At 40.7% G+C, this 17,227-nt stretch overlaps 1 protein-coding gene across 5 annotated transcripts in view; it reads left to right on the forward strand.

Moving 5' to 3' along the window:
- The window catches only part of LDAH (lipid droplet associated hydrolase), an 88,616-nt gene that overhangs the window by 45,562 nt on the left and 25,827 nt on the right, over nucleotides 1–17,227 (forward strand). Inside the window, exon 5 of one of the 5 annotated variants that reach the window (XM_070799091.1) lies at nucleotides 25–17,221. The exons of the other annotated variants lie outside the window; for them this stretch is intronic. Coding sequence (XP_070655192.1) covers nucleotides 25–60 — 36 coding nt within the window. The 3' untranslated portion in view covers nucleotides 61–17,221. Of the gene's footprint in view, nucleotides 1–24; nucleotides 17,222–17,227 lie in introns of those variants that run through there. 5 annotated transcript variants of the gene reach the window in all.

A 17,227-nucleotide genomic window follows, 5' to 3' on the forward strand; every position in this document is an offset into this window, starting at 1 on the left:
TTGAATGTGATAACAAAATCACAGGTTGGGATCAGCATCATCGTTCAATCCTGCTGCTAGGGTGAAGCAGACCTATTTCAAATCTCGTCAGACTGTAAGTTTCATAATGGCTAGGACTTTAAGAGGCCCTGGGGTGTAAGCGAGCAAGTGGCACATGCTAAGTCAAAGTTGTTGTCTTTGTGAATAAACTGGCAGTTGGATGGATACAGGTCTGAAAAGCGTAGCTCGTGCCTTGCTACATTCAGACCTTATTTTGCCAATGAACTGGATGTTCACAGAAGAACAGATTCTGAGCCCCGGTGGATGGAGCATAGCAGTCAGTGAAGAGATAACATAGAAGAAAGTGGAAACAGATGAGCAAAATTCTGTGAAATTGGTTTTTTATGGCTATTGTTTATTCCAGCCAGAAGATTCTTTGCAAGTCTGTCAGTTTGTGGAGATGAGAACTATGAATGTGATGGTTAAGAAAGGAAAAGACTCTTTAATATGGTTTCCCTGTGTGCATGAGGCTGGTCTACCCTCCCTTCTTGCTATTATGGAAAATCTGTGAACAATATGCAATGTAGGCCTCAAAAAATTCCCTGAAGTGGAAAAAGCCTAGCAGGCACTAAATGAAAGATGCTTCACAAGAACGAAATGTGGTTGCTTTGAGATCTGATGATACGAGCCAGTTCAGACCAATTGCGTTTGGTTGGGAAGAAGCTAGATTTTATCAGGTATCGGGGAGATATACTGACAAATGCATGAAGACTGAAGGCCAGCATTGTTTCTGACAACCTGTTCCTCGGAAACCAGACAGTAAATAATTTCCCATTGTCAGTCATAAGAGACCAGAGGAAACAACACACGAATGAAGTCTGTAGACAGTCCAGAAGCTCCACTGCAACCAATAATTGTATCTCCTCACCCGCATGGTTGTCGGCGCTTCTGTGTAAGTCAAGCTGAGTGTTAGAGAGTCAGCCTTTTCCTCTTTCATAACTTGCTACCCTCAGAAAAGTGCTGAGGAGCTTGTGCCTACTGCAGAGGGCAGTCATGTCATACGAATGCTGATTGACATGGATTCAGAAGTGGTTTCATAAAATCTTGGGGCTGATTCTGATGATCATCAGGGTGCCAGGGGAATTCTCCTCAAGGTCCTCTGAGAGAGGTGGTCTCAACTTGTCCCCCTTGGCCGTAGTCCCTACGCCTGCCCTGTACATACCTAGTGCTCCCTCCTATTATTATCTCATATTAATAACTCATACATCCACTTCCTTTCTGTTTTTCCTACCACACCTAACAGATGGCTTCTGTCCACCATTTCAAGTCATCTCAATGCAAATTCTTGGTGAACTCTTCCGTGATTCTTCCCAGTCATTTTTACTGTCCTTCCTTTACAACCCTTTTTCTCAAAATTATTGTGTATTCCAACTTGCATTATAGGTATTACATATTTATATGATTCTACATATTAGATTTTTGAGCTTATTTTTAAATTGAGGTATAACTTTCACATAGTAACTTTTTTTCTCTCGCTGCTTCAATCTGGCTGTTCTTTCCTATTTTCTAGTTCAGTAACCCTCTCTTCAACTATAAATATACTTCTTTTAAATCCATCTGTTGAATTCTCAGTTTCATTCATTCTATTTTTTGCTTATAGAATTTCCATTTTATTGTTTTCATAGTTACCGTTTCTTAAAATTCTACATCTTGTCACTTAATTTTGTGATCATGTTAATCACGGTTGTTTTGAAGTTCATGTCTGACTTTCTCCTTTGAACTGTCAGCAGTGTTTTAAAGTACAATTTTATTCTTAAAAAGTAAAAATTCAGAGATGACATATTTGAAATAAAAATAAATGAAAATTGTACCTGATAATTCCATTGTCTAAGTGTCTTGTCTATACATTTCTTTTCTGCTTTCTCCTTCTTCATTTTCAGTTACGTTGTCTTGTTCCTCAGTATGTTTGTATGTTAGGGTTCTCCACAGGAACAGAACCAATAGAAAGTGACTAACTATAAGGAATTGGCTAACACAGTTATGGAGGCTGACAAGTCCTAAAAACTGGAGTCAGTAAACTGGAGACACAGGAAAGCTGGTGGTGTAAGTTTTGAGTCCAAACACAGGCCAACTCAAGACCCAGGAAGAGCCAGTATTTTGGTTCAAGTCCAAAGACAGGAAAAAAAACCAATGTCCCAGCTCAAAGACAGTCAGCAAGCCCAAGGAATTCTCTCTTACTCAACCTCTGTTTTCCTCAGACCTTCAACTGATGGGGTGAGGCCCACTAACACTGGGGAGGACAGTCTGCTGTACTAGGTCTTACTGCCACAAATGTTAATCTCATCCAAAACACCCTCCTAGACACACCCAGAGTAATGTTTGACCAAATATCTGCTAACCCCATGACCCAGACCAGTTGACACTGAAATAAACCATCTCTACTTGTTAAGTTTTTCTTCAGCTGAATACCTATCATTATATTGATATATGAAAAATTATTAAGATAATATGAGGCTCCTGTCTTCCTCCAGAGAGGATTTACTTGTGCTTTTGACTAGCAGTTATAGTCAGGCTTCCCAGGTGGCGCTAGCAGTAAAGAACCCGCCTGCCAACGCAGGAGACTTAAGAGTTGTGGGTTCAATCCCTGACTCAGGAAGATCCCCTGGAGGAGGGCACGGCACCCCACTCCAGTGTACTTGCCTGGAGAATCCCCTAGATAGAGGAGCCTGGCGGGCTGTGGCCCATAGAGTCACAAAGAGACTGAAGTGACTTAGCACAGCAGTTATAATGAGGATCAGTCACTTTAATACGATGAGGAATGGGGCTGAATCAGGGCTATCTTTGTGAGGCCTGGTACACTGCTGCTTGTAAGGGGTAGCCAATTAGTAGTTCCCACTGAGAGCCCAGCATCCGTTCTCTTTAATGGACACCAAATGCCCAAGTTTTGACCCTTGAGCCACAGAAGATTTCCAGAAACTCTTCAATTTCTTGGCCGTGTAGCCATTGCTTGCAAATTGGTAAATGACTAAAAAGAACTGTTTCAGCACACTTCTCAGAGTTTCCTTTGTCTCTAGAATTTTGGCCCTCCAGGTCTCTTCTGCCTTTGATACTTCCAAAGACACTTAAAAAAAAAAAAAAAAAACTTTTTCCAGCTTTTCTAATTGTTCTTGGCAGGCAGATGGCTCTGCATCCCCACACCCCATCACCGCCATTACTGCTTCTGCCTAGCTTCCCGTTCTCCAAGCTTTGCCTTGAGAAGTATGCCGTTTCGAGTTCTTTGTTCTTCATGTGACCTGTTTTTTCTCTGGACAGTTTTGGAATCTTCACTTTATCCACATTATTATGTTTTGTGATGACATTCCTTGGGTTGTTTATCCTTTCTAATCCGGAAACTGGCACTCTTACATCCTGAAAACTTTTCTCGTATTTTTTTCCTACTTGTTTTCTGATTGTTCACATGTTAAACCTTCAGAAAAGATTCTGTTGATGGATTTCATTTTCCATTGTTCATCTTTCACTCTTTTTAAAGTTCTATATGATGAGAAATGGATAATTTCCCAGCCTTATCTTGGAATCCATCTAATTAAACTTTTGATTTCAGCCTTCATACAGATAACTTCTTGTTCCTTGTTCCCTTTTTGTGGAGTCTTTTTTAACTTTGTGAGTGTTTCTTTCTCTCTCTGAGAAAAGCAAATTTGGGGGGTTTTGCTGTATCATGCATTGTCTCTATTCATTCTGAATTTTCTTTATCACTTTTTGCTTATGTTGATCTATAATAGAAGCTTCCTCAAGTGTCTGACATTCCTTTGTTATCTGTTCACATTTAGGAATGAAGCACCAGAAATCCTAGGAGGTTTGTGTGGGTGTGGGCCTTGTCAACTAGGCCGCTTCACAGCAGCATGATGGGATAGGTATCCTAACTTTTTTTTTGGGGGGGGGTGTTATTTCCCGGTGTCACTATCAGTGCATTCTTTCTCTAGAGCCCTTTAGTATCTCCCCTAAAACCTTCAAATCTCCTGCCCGAAAGCATCATCATTGAAGTGAGACAGTGTGAGAGGCTGGTGAAAGTGTCAGCATTCATGTTGGGCTTTCCCTCAGCCCTCCTTTCCACAAACGGCCCTTTTCCCTGCCTTTCCCTGGAAAGCTCTCTCCATCAACGTGTGTACAGAATAAACCTCCAGCCCTGAACTGTGGCTGGGGAGGGGAGTTGCTCGGGGGTATTGGGTGAGGCAGTGGGCCTGGGGGCACTGCCCCCTGCCTTCCATTGGTTCAGTGTGCTGTGTCCTTGCACTGTCATGGACTACCTGGTGGGGACTTGAGGCACCCATGAACCAGGAAAGAAGCCCTGCCCTCTTAGAGGTCGTAGTCTGCCAGGGGGAGATGATACTGAACGCAGAAATTACTATGTTCAAAGGTGAGAGACGACCTTGATGAAAACAGTGGAGCAAGATAAAGGAATTAGAAGCGCCACGCCTGGGGGTAGAGGGCAGTGGTGGACTGTACTTCGTTCTTTCTAACTGTGGGAGTGGTTTCAAGCTTAGCAAAGAGTTACAAGAAGAAGAGTACATAGAATGCTGTATACACTTTACCTGACTTACTGTTGTTATTTTACCTCATGTTCTGTGTTATTTGCTCTCCCTCTCCTGCCCCGCTACACACACACACACACACACACACACACACACACACACACACACGTGTATAAGGGGAATGGGGAGAGTCAGTGTATGTGTGTTGTGTGTGCATGTGTGTACATATATATAATGTATATATCTCTCTGAACTAGTTGAGAGTTAGTTACATATATTATGGCCCTTTGAAGTGAGCGATTCTTTTTTTAAGCTGGTGACTAAAATTTGCACTTGGTAACAGAGTATGTGATTCCTATTTTCATCGTGCAGTATTTTCAGATACCATGGGGCATTTTTAATTGATAAATTAGTGATATTTGGATGTCAGGTGCAGCATAATAAGAGCTGGCAGGAATGTGTAAAGGCTTGGGAACGCAGGCTGGTAGGGGTGGTAAGGCCTTCCCTGAGGCACTTGGCCTTTCTCTGTGCTCTGCAGGAGCAGAGGCCTTAGAAGTGCAGAGAGGCCGAGGTGAGACTCAGGAGCCAGGGTGGGGAGCGGCTAAGCCTAGGAGATACTGTGGCTACACAAGGAGGGCTGGTCTGCTCAGGGAGCTGGTGTGTCTGGGTGACAATGGGAGCCGGAGCACCCCCTTCAGAGACCTGTGAGGGAAAAGATAACATGGGTACATCTCTGATACATTGTTATTTTTTCCTGAATTGAAAGGAGGACAGATTCTTACTTATTTTATGATCAAAGCTGGTATTGGGGTTTATGGACTCCCTTCAGTTATTTGGGCCTAACCTTTTGCTGCGAGTTAACAGCTTGTTTTCCTGAGTTTTAATCTCTATCTCATGGGGTCTTAGCTTCCCCAACTGTTGGATCTGCCTGCCGCCAGATAAAATGGGACGTGCTTTGCCATAATCCATGCCTCTCCTTTGACTTCTGAGAAGCTCGGAGGGTTTCCTGAGACAGCTTCTGTGGCCGAAATCCCTTGTTGTCTGGTGCTTTGTGCTGCCCCCAGCATGTGCCCTGCCGTGGGGCCTTCCCTAGTCTGAAACCCTGTGATGGATACCATTGCCTTGTCTTCATACAAGTATACAGTGGTGTTTTCATGTGTGGAACTGAAGCGTACATGTTTCACAGCATCTTTCATCAAGGTTAAATGGGGAAGACTCTTTTTTTACTGATCTCCCTGGCTGACCCCGAGTTCTTGTCATCAGCACTTTGCTTATGCAGGCATTCAGTGAATGTTTGTCAAATAATTTCTCTTTCCATGGCCCTTTTCAAAGGTTCCTAGGCCATGATGAAGAGGTTTCTTGTGCCCATTTTATGTTTCTCTTGTACTTTTATTTCCGATAGCCTTCTGCCTAGTGTGTGTTTGCCATAAATCTCTCTTCCATTAGACTTCAAGTTCTCTAAAAGTGGAGACTCTTTGTCTTGTTCACTGTTTTGTCTCCAGCTCTCACCACAGCATTTGGTGTATCGTAGGTGCCAATATGTCTTTAATGAATGAACAAATGAACAAGCCAGAAAACAATCGATAAACCCCATGAATGACTCCTCCTTCCCTCTCCAGTGATTCAAGCTTTTAAAGACTGGAGTTTCTAACTTAGAAAAGCTCCAACTCCATCGTCAAGTAATTCAGGATTTTACTTCCTGACCTGCTTAGGGTATTCCAACTCCAAGCTTAAGAAATTGCTAAGTAAGATTTTTGGTCAGCAAAGCCATTCTTTCAGATCCTGTGTAGCTTTGCTGTTATTAACCAAGAGAAAGCTGATGTTGCCAGAGGCCACGATGGTGTTGTGAGAATGTCGGAGCTGTAGACGTGAGGGTGGCTTTGCTATTGTCACCATTCACTGAATTCTGGGGTTACCTGGAAAACACTGTTCAGTTCAGAATAACAGGGACTCTGTGATAGATTGCTGGACTCCAGAGTGGCTTGAGCATCATTAGTTTTCTGTTTGAGTTCTTAGTTATTCTGAATCTGAAAGACTCAAAAGGAAGTAGATTCTAAGAGATCTTAAGCTGAGGAGAAGAACGTTTTACATTCAAAATAAAATAAATCTGAAGTGTATAAAGTGACAAAAGCTTGAAAAGCATGGGTTGTAAGATTTTGAAGCCATGTTTCAAATGTGTAAGTGTAATCATATGTAAATATCAATGCAGATATGCAAGTGTTCCTTGTAATTTGCAGCCCTGAAGTGCAGATTAAAAGCATGAAATGACTTTTTTTGTTTTTGTTTTTTTATATTTGGGTAATTAAAGTGTAGAAAAATCTGTCCTAGAAGATCTGAATATAATTCACATGAATGAAAAATGGTAACAGTGGTCCATCTCATGAACGTCATCTGTCGTATGCAAAATGTTGCAGTGGCGTGATTTTTTTTCATTATCAACTTTGAAGGGTCTTCCTTCTTAGGATTTAGGGTTATTCTGAAGTTGAATGATTTGGAACACTTGTAAATATTGGCCTATCTCTAACAATAATGGTAGCAGTTGTTTCAACCACAGAGTTACATCACCAAACAATAATAATTATTAAGAAATTCTTTTGTCTGCAAGTATATGGTGTAATTAATGGACGGCATAGGCTTCCCAGGTGGCTCAGTGGACCAAAGCAGGAGATGCAGTTTCGATCCCTGGATCAAGAAGATCTCCTGGAGGAGGAAATGATAACCCACTCCAGTATTCTTGCCTGGAAAATGCCATGGACAGAGGAGCCTGGCAGTTCACAGTGCATGGGGTCTCACAGAGTCAGACACAATTTAGCAACTAAACAGTAACAACAGTGTGCTCTGACTTTACCATGTGTGGATTCATCTTTATCACTTTGTAACTAAATCTCAGTTTTCTCATCTATGGAAAAAGAAACTTACTTGATAAGGTTACGCATTAAATGAGATTATGTATATAAAATACATTAGCATAGTTCCTGCTGCTGCTGCTAAGTAGCTTTAGTCGTGTCCGACTCTGCGCGACCCCATAGACAGCAGCCCACCAGGCTCCCCCATCTCTGTGATTCTCCAGGCAAGAACACTGCAGTGGGTTGCCATTTCCTCCTCCAGGGGATCTTCCTGACCCAGGGATCAAACCTGCATCTCCTGATTTGGCAAGTGGATGCTTTACCACTGAGCCACCTGAGAAGCCATAAACTGCATACATATGATTCAGTAAGCTGAATAGCCTTATCCTAAGGAGAGGAAAACGTGGCCTTTGGGGAGAAGAGATAAACTAGGATTATTCCTAGGTCTGTGTTTTGACTACTAGCAACTTTATCTTTGAATGCTGCCTGGTTTTTATTGCATGTTCTCTAACATGTCTTAACGATGTTGGCAGTCATATGAAAGGAAAAGCTGTGTGCTATGTGTTCTTGTTTTCAGCTTGTAGGAAGTACCCTGCCATTATCACAGCAGGTGGGCTCAGCTGATAAGCAAATAGGGAAAGTAGCAGTGCCATTCTTCTTCTTAAGATGTTGAAGTACCGTTTATCATGGCTTCATTTAGTCATAACAGATAGACATCATTGCTGCACTCCAGAAAAATGGATGCATCTTTCATAAGCTCTCTGAACAGTATAAGTATATTGAAGGTTTCTTTTTTAGATTTTACTCTATTTAAAAATAAAATGCCTATTTTATGAAACAAATTGTACACAAACCACACCTGAACTTCATGCTCCTTACCTTATGGCTATACTTCAAATTGTTTCCTAACTTCCTTTCTGGAAGATCATTAATAATAATAATAAATTCAGGAGAAATAAACATCAAAATACTGTCTCCAGTCCCCCAAACATGCCCTGTATAAAAAGTCACAGTGTGTATATTTACTTTCCTATACTAGTCAAGAAAACGTGGTTGTGCTTCATTACCAAATGTTGACTCTGTTAGATTTCAAGTGAGAATGTGAAACGTATGAAATTGTTTCCTTAGAGTAGAATGAATTGGTCAGCCTAGAAATTATTTCTTTAATAAGACAGTAACATAAGAAAATGTTTTGTCATGTACACAAATTTGGAAACTTTCTCTGCACAGCTGTGGTATAAAATCAGGTATATTTCCTTGACCTCAGTGATTTTTTTTTTTTTTTTTTTGGCCAATAGGTTTCTCCATGAATAAAACAAATTTTTATTACTGTGCCTTACCCTATCACATTTGGACTATAAATTTCACTGAAATTATCATCATGATATGTAGGAAAGTCTAAGTTTCACCCAACAGGTAATAACTGTTGCTCTCCAAAGGCAAAAGAGGAAAACCAGCCTAGTCAACTAAATGTTAGTTGTGATAAACAATCTTTGGTCTTCTTATATTTTTAAGAGGTAATGATGCATTCAGAGTGCACATTAGAACTTCCTTATTGTTTCGGTACATTCCCATGATTTCATAGTGCACTTTAAATCTCAGCTTGTTATTGATACACGTCAACCAAATGTAAGCCTGTAGTTACTCGTGTATTTTTAGAGTTTTTCTTTGCATGTAGTTTTGTTTAACACGGGTCACAGTAACGGATCGTTTATACAAAGTAATGAATTGCTTCCCGTTTCTGCCAGCTGATTTCATCAGTCCAAAGTTCCTTAGGTGCTGTGGGTTACATAACCAGTATGGAATCTGTATGGTACATGTTTCAGTATGACAGTAACTGTATTAACCATTTATATTCTCTGAATCTTTGAGGACATTTTACTAAACACAAGGAAACCCGTTATTTTGAAGTGAATAAACTTGAAACTAAAATGAACAATGAGTTACCTGACACCAGACTTCTTGGAAAAACAGATTATTTTCATTAGTTGATTGCTCTGGCTTACTGTGGATTGGCTGGGGCGGGGAGGAGGGGCAGATTTCTTTCTAACTTTCCCATTTCAAATATTTGTCATGAGTTTTAGCATATTTTCCTGCTTTGATGAGCAGAGTACAATAGAACACAATTTAGTTTTACTTTCCTGAAGAATTTATAGCACCTGAAAGGACTAGTTCTGAATATTTTCTCTTATCTCTGGTGCCATTATAAATGCAGAAGGTTTAGAGGGTTAGGATTAAATGTACTGACCTCACATTATTCCCTAGAATTATTTTTTTAACCAAATCCCTGATAGTAGTTGGTTTGGTTATTTACTAACATGGTTAAAAGTTACTTGGAGGGAAAAATTAGATTGGAGTTGAATTGTTAAATTGTAGTTAGTGGGGATTACATTATTCAGTGATGTCTAATTTTCAAACAAAATTACCTTGGTGCATTCAGGATAAAAAGTCCAGAGAAAGTATGAGCCCCAAGGCTTAGAATGTCTGCTTTGCAGCTTGCTAATTCCCTTTTACTCACAATTCCAATCGGTTTATTTCAAAGAATAAACAGAATTAGAACACCCTCATTATTAGCACATACAGATCTACTTAATGTTCATTATACCATAGTATTCCATTAGATAGATATATCATAGTTTATGTAACTAATCATAATTATGGAAATCCATCTCCAGTCTTTTGCTATTCTAAATAATTCTGTTCTCCAGTTTTCCCAGCTGCATTTCAGTTCAGTTCAGTCACTCTGTCGTGTCTAACTCTTTGCGACCCCAGGGACTACAGCCCGCCAGGCTTCCCTGTGCATCACGAACTCCCAGAATTTACTCAAACTCATGTCCTTTGAGTCAGTGATGCCATCCAACCATCTCATCCTCTGTTGTCCCCTTCTCCTCTCACCTTCAGTCTTTCCCAGCATCAGTTCTTTGCATCAGGTAGCCAAAGTATTGGAGTTTCAGCTTCAGCATCAGTCCTTCCAGCGAATATTCAGGACCGATTTCCTTTAGGATGGACTGTTTGGCTCTCCTTCCTGTCCACGGGACTCTCAAGAGTCTTCTCCAACACCATAGTTCAAAAGCATCAATTCTTCCGCTCTCAGCTTTCTTTATAGTCCAGTTCTCACATCCATACATGACTACTGGAAAAACCATACCTATGATTGGATGCCCTTTGTTGGCAAAGTAATGTCTCTGCTTTTTAATATGCTGTCTAGGTTGGTCATGGCTTTTCTTCCAAGGAGCAAGCATCTTTTAATTTCATGGCTGCAGTCACCATCTGGAGTGATTTTGGAGCCCAAACAAAGTCTGTCACTGTTTTCATTGTTTCCCCATCTATTTGCCTGCATTTATGTATCAGCTTTTTTTTTTCCTCCTCCACTAATACCTTTATCATAAATTTAATTCCCATATATGTTCAGGTCTGTTTCTAGACCCATTTCTGTTCCACTGAGCTGTGTGATCCTTTTCTGATCATACAGTTTTAACTATCATGGCTTCATAATGTGTACTGTCAGTAAAGCTGATCGCCCTCTTTCTCTTCTTTTTCAGAATTCCTAGGTTTAATGTATTTCATTTTCCAGATGAACATTAATATAATTTGTCAAATTTCAAAATAAGGATCATCTTATTTAGTATTTAATTGGGATTGAATGAATTGAATTGATCAGTTAACTTAGTGGCAGAATTCATATCTCCTTTGCCATGGAAGAACAAATGTCCCTTTGGATTTTAAAGTTCTCTTTAGATAAGCGTAGTACATTTCTTTTTATGTTGGTGTTTAGCTATTATTTTTATACATGAAATTTTGTTAATGTTTTAAACATAAACCAAAAATAGTCATTTTACCTTGCAATATTTCTGTTGTTCAATCACTGTCATGTCTGACTCTTTGCCACCAATATTTCTAACTCTTACTTTTTTTTAATCGTAAAATTTCATTGATACAGTACTTCTAGGACACTAGTAACGATGCAATAGCCAAAGTAATCTTATTAAGATGGAAGTCAAACATATCATCCCTGTTTTCAGAACCCTTCAAAAGCTTTTTGGTGACTCAGAGTGGAAACCAAAGGCCCATTGGACCATCCATCGGCTGCTGCCCCTGTGATTATGATGGTCACAACCGAGCTGCTCTCCTTTCACACACTCTGCTCCAGCTGTACTGCCCTGCCTGTTTCTCTCTTTCTGTAAAATGTTTATTTATTTACTTGGCTGCACTGGGTCTTAGTTGCAGCACCAGTATCTTTAGTTGTGGCGTGTGGGATTTAGTTCCCTGACCAGGCCCCCTGCAGTGGGAGCACAGAGTCTCTGCCACTGGACCACCAGAGAAGTCTCTCTTAAACACCAAATTAGGTTCTATCTTATGGCCTATGCACTTGCTCTTCTCTCTCCCAGAAAACCTCTTTTTCCAAATATCTTCTGCTCATTCCATAGCTGCCTTTGCATAAATGTCACCTTTCTCTGAAACCTTCACTAAAACACCTCGTTTAGAGCCCACTTCCAGCAGTTTCCAGTCTTTCTTCATTATCTTCTGTCTTTCCTACCCCATCATAGGACTTGAAACTTACTGGTATCATCTCTTAATTACTTAATAATTATGTTTTTATAAATGAAACTCATATCCATATCCAATGCAGAAAGCCAAATATACTCAAGGCATTTTTGAAGAACAAGAAAATGGGGTTTAACTTACTCTACCAAATACCAAAATCTAAAGCTTTAGTAAGTAAGACATTGTGCTCTGGGCACAGAGTTAGAAAAGTAGGTCAATAAAACAGCTTAGAGAGCCCAGGAAAGGACCTTTCACATACAGGATTTGCTGCAGAAGCGTCACACCAGAAAAGCAGGGGAGGACTGCCTTTGCAGTTAATAGTGCTGTAACAATTGAGTTTCCATATGGAGGAAAATTGTTAGACCCGTATTTCACATGTAAAAATCAGTTTCAGGTAGATTATGGACTGAAAAAGTGAAAGACTAGGCCATCAAACTCTTAAAGATATTATTGAAGAATATTGCCTGCCAAGGAGCCTGCAGTGACTGTACTTTGGCCAACCTGGCTTCCTTACCAGATCGGGGAACTTTTGCTCCAGTTGGGACTAACAAAAGACAGCCCAGCTGAAGCTCAGAAGTTGGTTTCTTCATCATTGCCTTTGCTGCCACTGCAGCTGCTAAAGAAACCCGCTCTCCAGCGTCAAGGGAGAACTCTTCCTGTGCAATGGGGAAGGAGGTCCTTCGTAGCCCTTCAGCTGGGAGGACCCTGCAGGGCAGTATGAAGCCCTTCCTCTCTCAGTACCAAAGATTGCTCCATATAAACCCACCCCTGTGTGAAATCTCTCGAGTCCTAAGACGAGCAGAATGTTTGTAGCTCTTATAGGAATTAAAGGATTCATGACACTAAAATTACCCAAAAGACAGGGGAAGAAATCTGAATTTGAAGGTGTAAAGTCAGTGGTTAACTGTAGCACCTCTCCAATTGCTAAAAGATTTTTTTTAATTGTTTCTCCCTCTCAGACTCTTAAAAAGCATGCTGTTTGGTATCCAAGTGAAATGCTAGAGCCCTGAATCAAACTGCTAACGTTAGACAACTTGATGAAATTTACTTTCTGTGTGGAGCTCCAGACACCCACCAAAGTGATTGTACTTCAAAAACTGAAGCGGAAAGGCTAGCAATTATGCCATAATAAGTGTTCTTATTGATCCACATCAGTAGTACTTGGTATATTGTTAGATTTCTTAATTTTTGCCACTCTGAAGGATATATTCCACATGTCTAAGAGAGATAGCAGCCTTGTTTGAGCTACTGGGAGCAGTCCTGAAAAATATCTTTGGACAGAAAGGTGAAGGTGAAACAGTAGCTTGCCTACTATATGTGGACAGTGAGAATAGGGAGGCCTGTTCAGGAGCCCTGGAAATGTCATAAGGCTGTCATGTTCTTTACCAATGCTCCCCGAGACTGATGGCAACTGTCGCTGGGATGCTTGTGTCTGTACTCTGCTTACCCTGTGTCCTCAATGTAATCGTCATCACGGGTGGGTCAGGAATGCTGTAGCCCTGTGTGACGCTAAAAGGGGACAAAGAAGGTGACCAAACACCCGTAAAGCCCTGCGATTCCGAAGCTGATCTCGTTCCTCCTCTGTTTGTGTTCAAAAGCATTGAGTTGGAGTTCACTCTGGAAGTGGCATCCAGGGAGAATGATTCCTTTAACTGACTTTTCTTGTCTAGTCAGATTTCACAGAGACCCTGTAACCCTTGTGTGACTCTTTATACATATAACCTTTGTGTAAACCCACTGAGACGCAGGCAGCTGGCTCTGACTGGAGGATTCTGGATCATCCCTGACGTTCTGGAACCCACAATGATCTGCATCACAAGCACCCACGAATGCTCCATAAGGCCTTGATTCAGTACAGTCCATCCAGCTTCTCCTCTGCTTTGTACTTGAGAAGATGCCAAGGCCGCAGAAACGCAGCGTTCATTCAGAAAGCACATCATGAGCATTTTGCAACGTGTTGTTACCCATCCAGCATTTTAAAAATCATCTGAAAAGGCTGTGGTTCTCAGCCCCCAAAGAACGTCTTTTATTTAGTCATCATGCAGGCCTAGGGAACAGTACATTCTTACTTACCTGACAGAGAAGGACATGTAGCAGAAATCAGATTATTGTGACTGAAAAAGAAACAATGAAAAGATCTCAGATATTGTTGAGAGAAAAGGAAAAGCCTGTAGGAAATAGCTAAGCCCTTAGCTGCTAGATACGACCAAGGAAGAACAAGAAGATATGATTAGAAAGAAGGGTCCTCCACAGTTTTTACCCTCAAATCCCTGTTCTCTATCAGTGAGAGAGACATGAAGGCAGAGTGACAGGTGTTACCTGGTCAATGTAACGTTTGGTCAGTGCCACCAAATAGATTATTATGAAAAAGGACTGTCAATGGTAGAAGGTGAAAAAGAGACTGAGTCCACAAAACCCCACCTTTACTATCAGGTCCTACCAGGAGAAATACATCCAGTTCATCCAGAAGGAGGAATGTAAATACTTAAAAGAAATGATAAATCATTGATGCCCAAAATCAAAGGAATAGACTCACAACCAAAGTTAAACCCAGCCCAAGGCTTAAATCCACATGGTAGAACAGATAAGAAGTTACCATTGTCTCATTTCTGAAAAATCTAATTTCTAAAATATTTTTGAATGAAAAAAATAATATCCTCATGATTTGAGGTTGTAGACGAATTTCTTAAACCAAGGACAGAGAACCATAACTGCAAAAGAAAAGACTGTTAAATTCAGTTGTATCAAACGGAAGAGTTTATCTCCATTAAAAAAAAAATAAGAATAAGGAATGAACAGGCAAGTCAAGAACTACAACATGACAAAGGGCTGGTATCTAGACTAAAAAGTACCTTCTACAAATCAATAATTTAAAAAGACAGTCTAATAGAAAAATGTGAGACTTAAATAAGATATTTTCAGAGGATGTATAGAAAATGTTCCCAAAACATAAAAAGACATAAAAACCTTAAGTCAGAGCCATAACGAAATACCTCCAGATAACAGGTTAGTCAATTACAATTATAATTACAAAGTTTGCCAGAACCAAATATGAGGATATATAACACTGTGAACCCTAATGGTTGATGGTATGTGTGTATACTTAGTCCCTCAGTCATGTGTGACTCTTTGGTGTGGACTGTATCCTGACAGGTTCCTCTGTCCATGGAATTCTCCAGGCAAGAACACTGCAATGGGTTGCCATTCCCCTCTCCAGGGGATCTTACCAACCCAGGAATTGATCCTAGGTCTCCTGCACTGCAGATAGATTCTTTATCGTCTGAGCTATCAGGGAAGCCCATGTCTGATGGTAGGGGAGTACGCTGGTACAAGTTCTTTGGAAAACTATTTGGAACTACCTACTAACACTGCAGCTAACATGTGCAACCATATGTCCACATATTTCTACTTTGAGATGACATAGTCAACAGCAATACATGCACAATATACATGTGTAAAAATATCAGCATATTTGTAGTAACAACCTAGATATCTATCTATAAAATCAATTGTGTTGTGTTCTTACAATGGAAAACTAGATAGCAACAATAATGAGCTATTTCTATATGCATCAACAAGGATGGATCTTATAAACAATATTGATTGAAGGAAGTAAAATAAAAACACTGCATGATTACACTTGTATCAAGTTCATTAACAGACAAAAATTGACTGTGATATTAAGAGATAGGTGTTAGTCTGCTCAAACTGCCTAACAAAATGTCATATAGACTGGGTGGCCTAAACAACTGAAATTTATTTTCTTAGTTCTGGAGTTTGGAAGCCCAATATCAGCATGCCAACATGGTCAGTTTCTGGTGATACTTCTTCCTGGCCTATAGATGGCCATCTTCTCTCTGTGTGTTCTCCAGACCTCTTTTCTTTGTGCTCTTGGGAAGTGTCTGTCCTTTTAAGGACACTAATCTTATCCATGGCTTCGCAAGGAGCTCACTGGTAAAGAATCCGCCTGCCAGTGCAGGTTCGATCCCTGGATCAGGAAGATCACCTTGAGAAGGAAATAGCAACCTGCTCCAGTATTCTTGCCTGGAAAATTCCATGGACAGAGGAGTGTGGCAGGCTACAGTCCATGGGGTCACAAAGAGTCAGACATGACTGAGCAACTGAGCATGCATGCTTTATTGAAGTTGAATCAGTTGTTAAAAATATATTTCATCCTGGGCTTCCCTGGTGACTCGGTGGTAAAGAATCAACCTGCTGATGCAGGAGACACAGGTTCAGTTACTGGTCTGGGAAGATCCCACATGCTGTGGAGCATCTGAGAAGCCGGTGCTCTAGAGCCTGGGGAACCGCAGCTACTGAAACCCTAGTGCCCGTGCTCTGCAACAAGAGAAGCTGCCACAATGAGAAGCCTGTGCATCACAACTAGAGAGTAGCCCCCACTTGCCACAACTAGAGAAAAACCCATGCAATAAGAAGACTCAGCACAGCCCATATGTATATACATATATATGTATATACACACATATATGAGCCTGACAGACCACAGTCCATGGGGTTGTGCAGAGTCAGGCATAACTGAAGCGACGAAACAGCAGCAGCATATATACATATGGTCCTGTTAAAGATTATCTTTGGCTAGTAAGGTTACAGAATAGAGGAGCTTTTCAAAAGTAAACTATCTCCAAATATGAATAAAAGAAATTCTGACTAGAAATAGAGTATTTTTTGTAGTTTTAATCTCTTTGGGCATCATTAGTCAAATTGGTAATCCACTAAAATGGTAAATTCATTTCTACTTTCAGCAGTCTTTCAAAAGGAGTGGGAGTTGCTGTCATAATCAAAAACTTATGTATCTGATTTCCTCTTCATCCTGAAAATTAACCCCTTCAACTTGAGGGACATCCTTATATCCTACCCAGATTGGTTGAGGCCTGAGAAGGCAGTGGATGGTACTTCTCAGTCTGAATAGATCATTACTGCTGCTGCTAAGTCGCTTCAGTCGTGTCCGGCTCTGCGTGACCCCATAGACGGCCTCCTACCAGGCTCCTCTGTCCCTGGGATTCTCCAGGCAAGAACACTGGAGTGGGTTGCCATTTCCTTCTCCAGTGCATGAAAGTGAAAAGTGAAAGTGAAGTCGCTCAGTTGTGCCCGACTCTTCACGACCCCATGGACTGCAGCCCACCAGACTCCTCCGTCCATGGGATTTTCCAGGCAAGAGTACTGGAGTGGGTTGCCATTGCCTTCTCCGGAATAGATCATTAGCCATGTTCTAAAACCTAGTCATTTGTAGATACTATATAGAAGAAATGAGAAAGCAGTAACTTATCCCTTAGGAAAACTTCTCATCAAAATTTTTTTTTTCATTAT

This window comes from Bos indicus, chromosome 11 (genome assembly GCF_029378745.1).
Source record: "Bos indicus isolate NIAB-ARS_2022 breed Sahiwal x Tharparkar chromosome 11, NIAB-ARS_B.indTharparkar_mat_pri_1.0, whole genome shotgun sequence".
In the NCBI taxonomy this organism is placed as follows: domain Eukaryota; kingdom Metazoa; phylum Chordata; class Mammalia; order Artiodactyla; family Bovidae; genus Bos; species Bos indicus.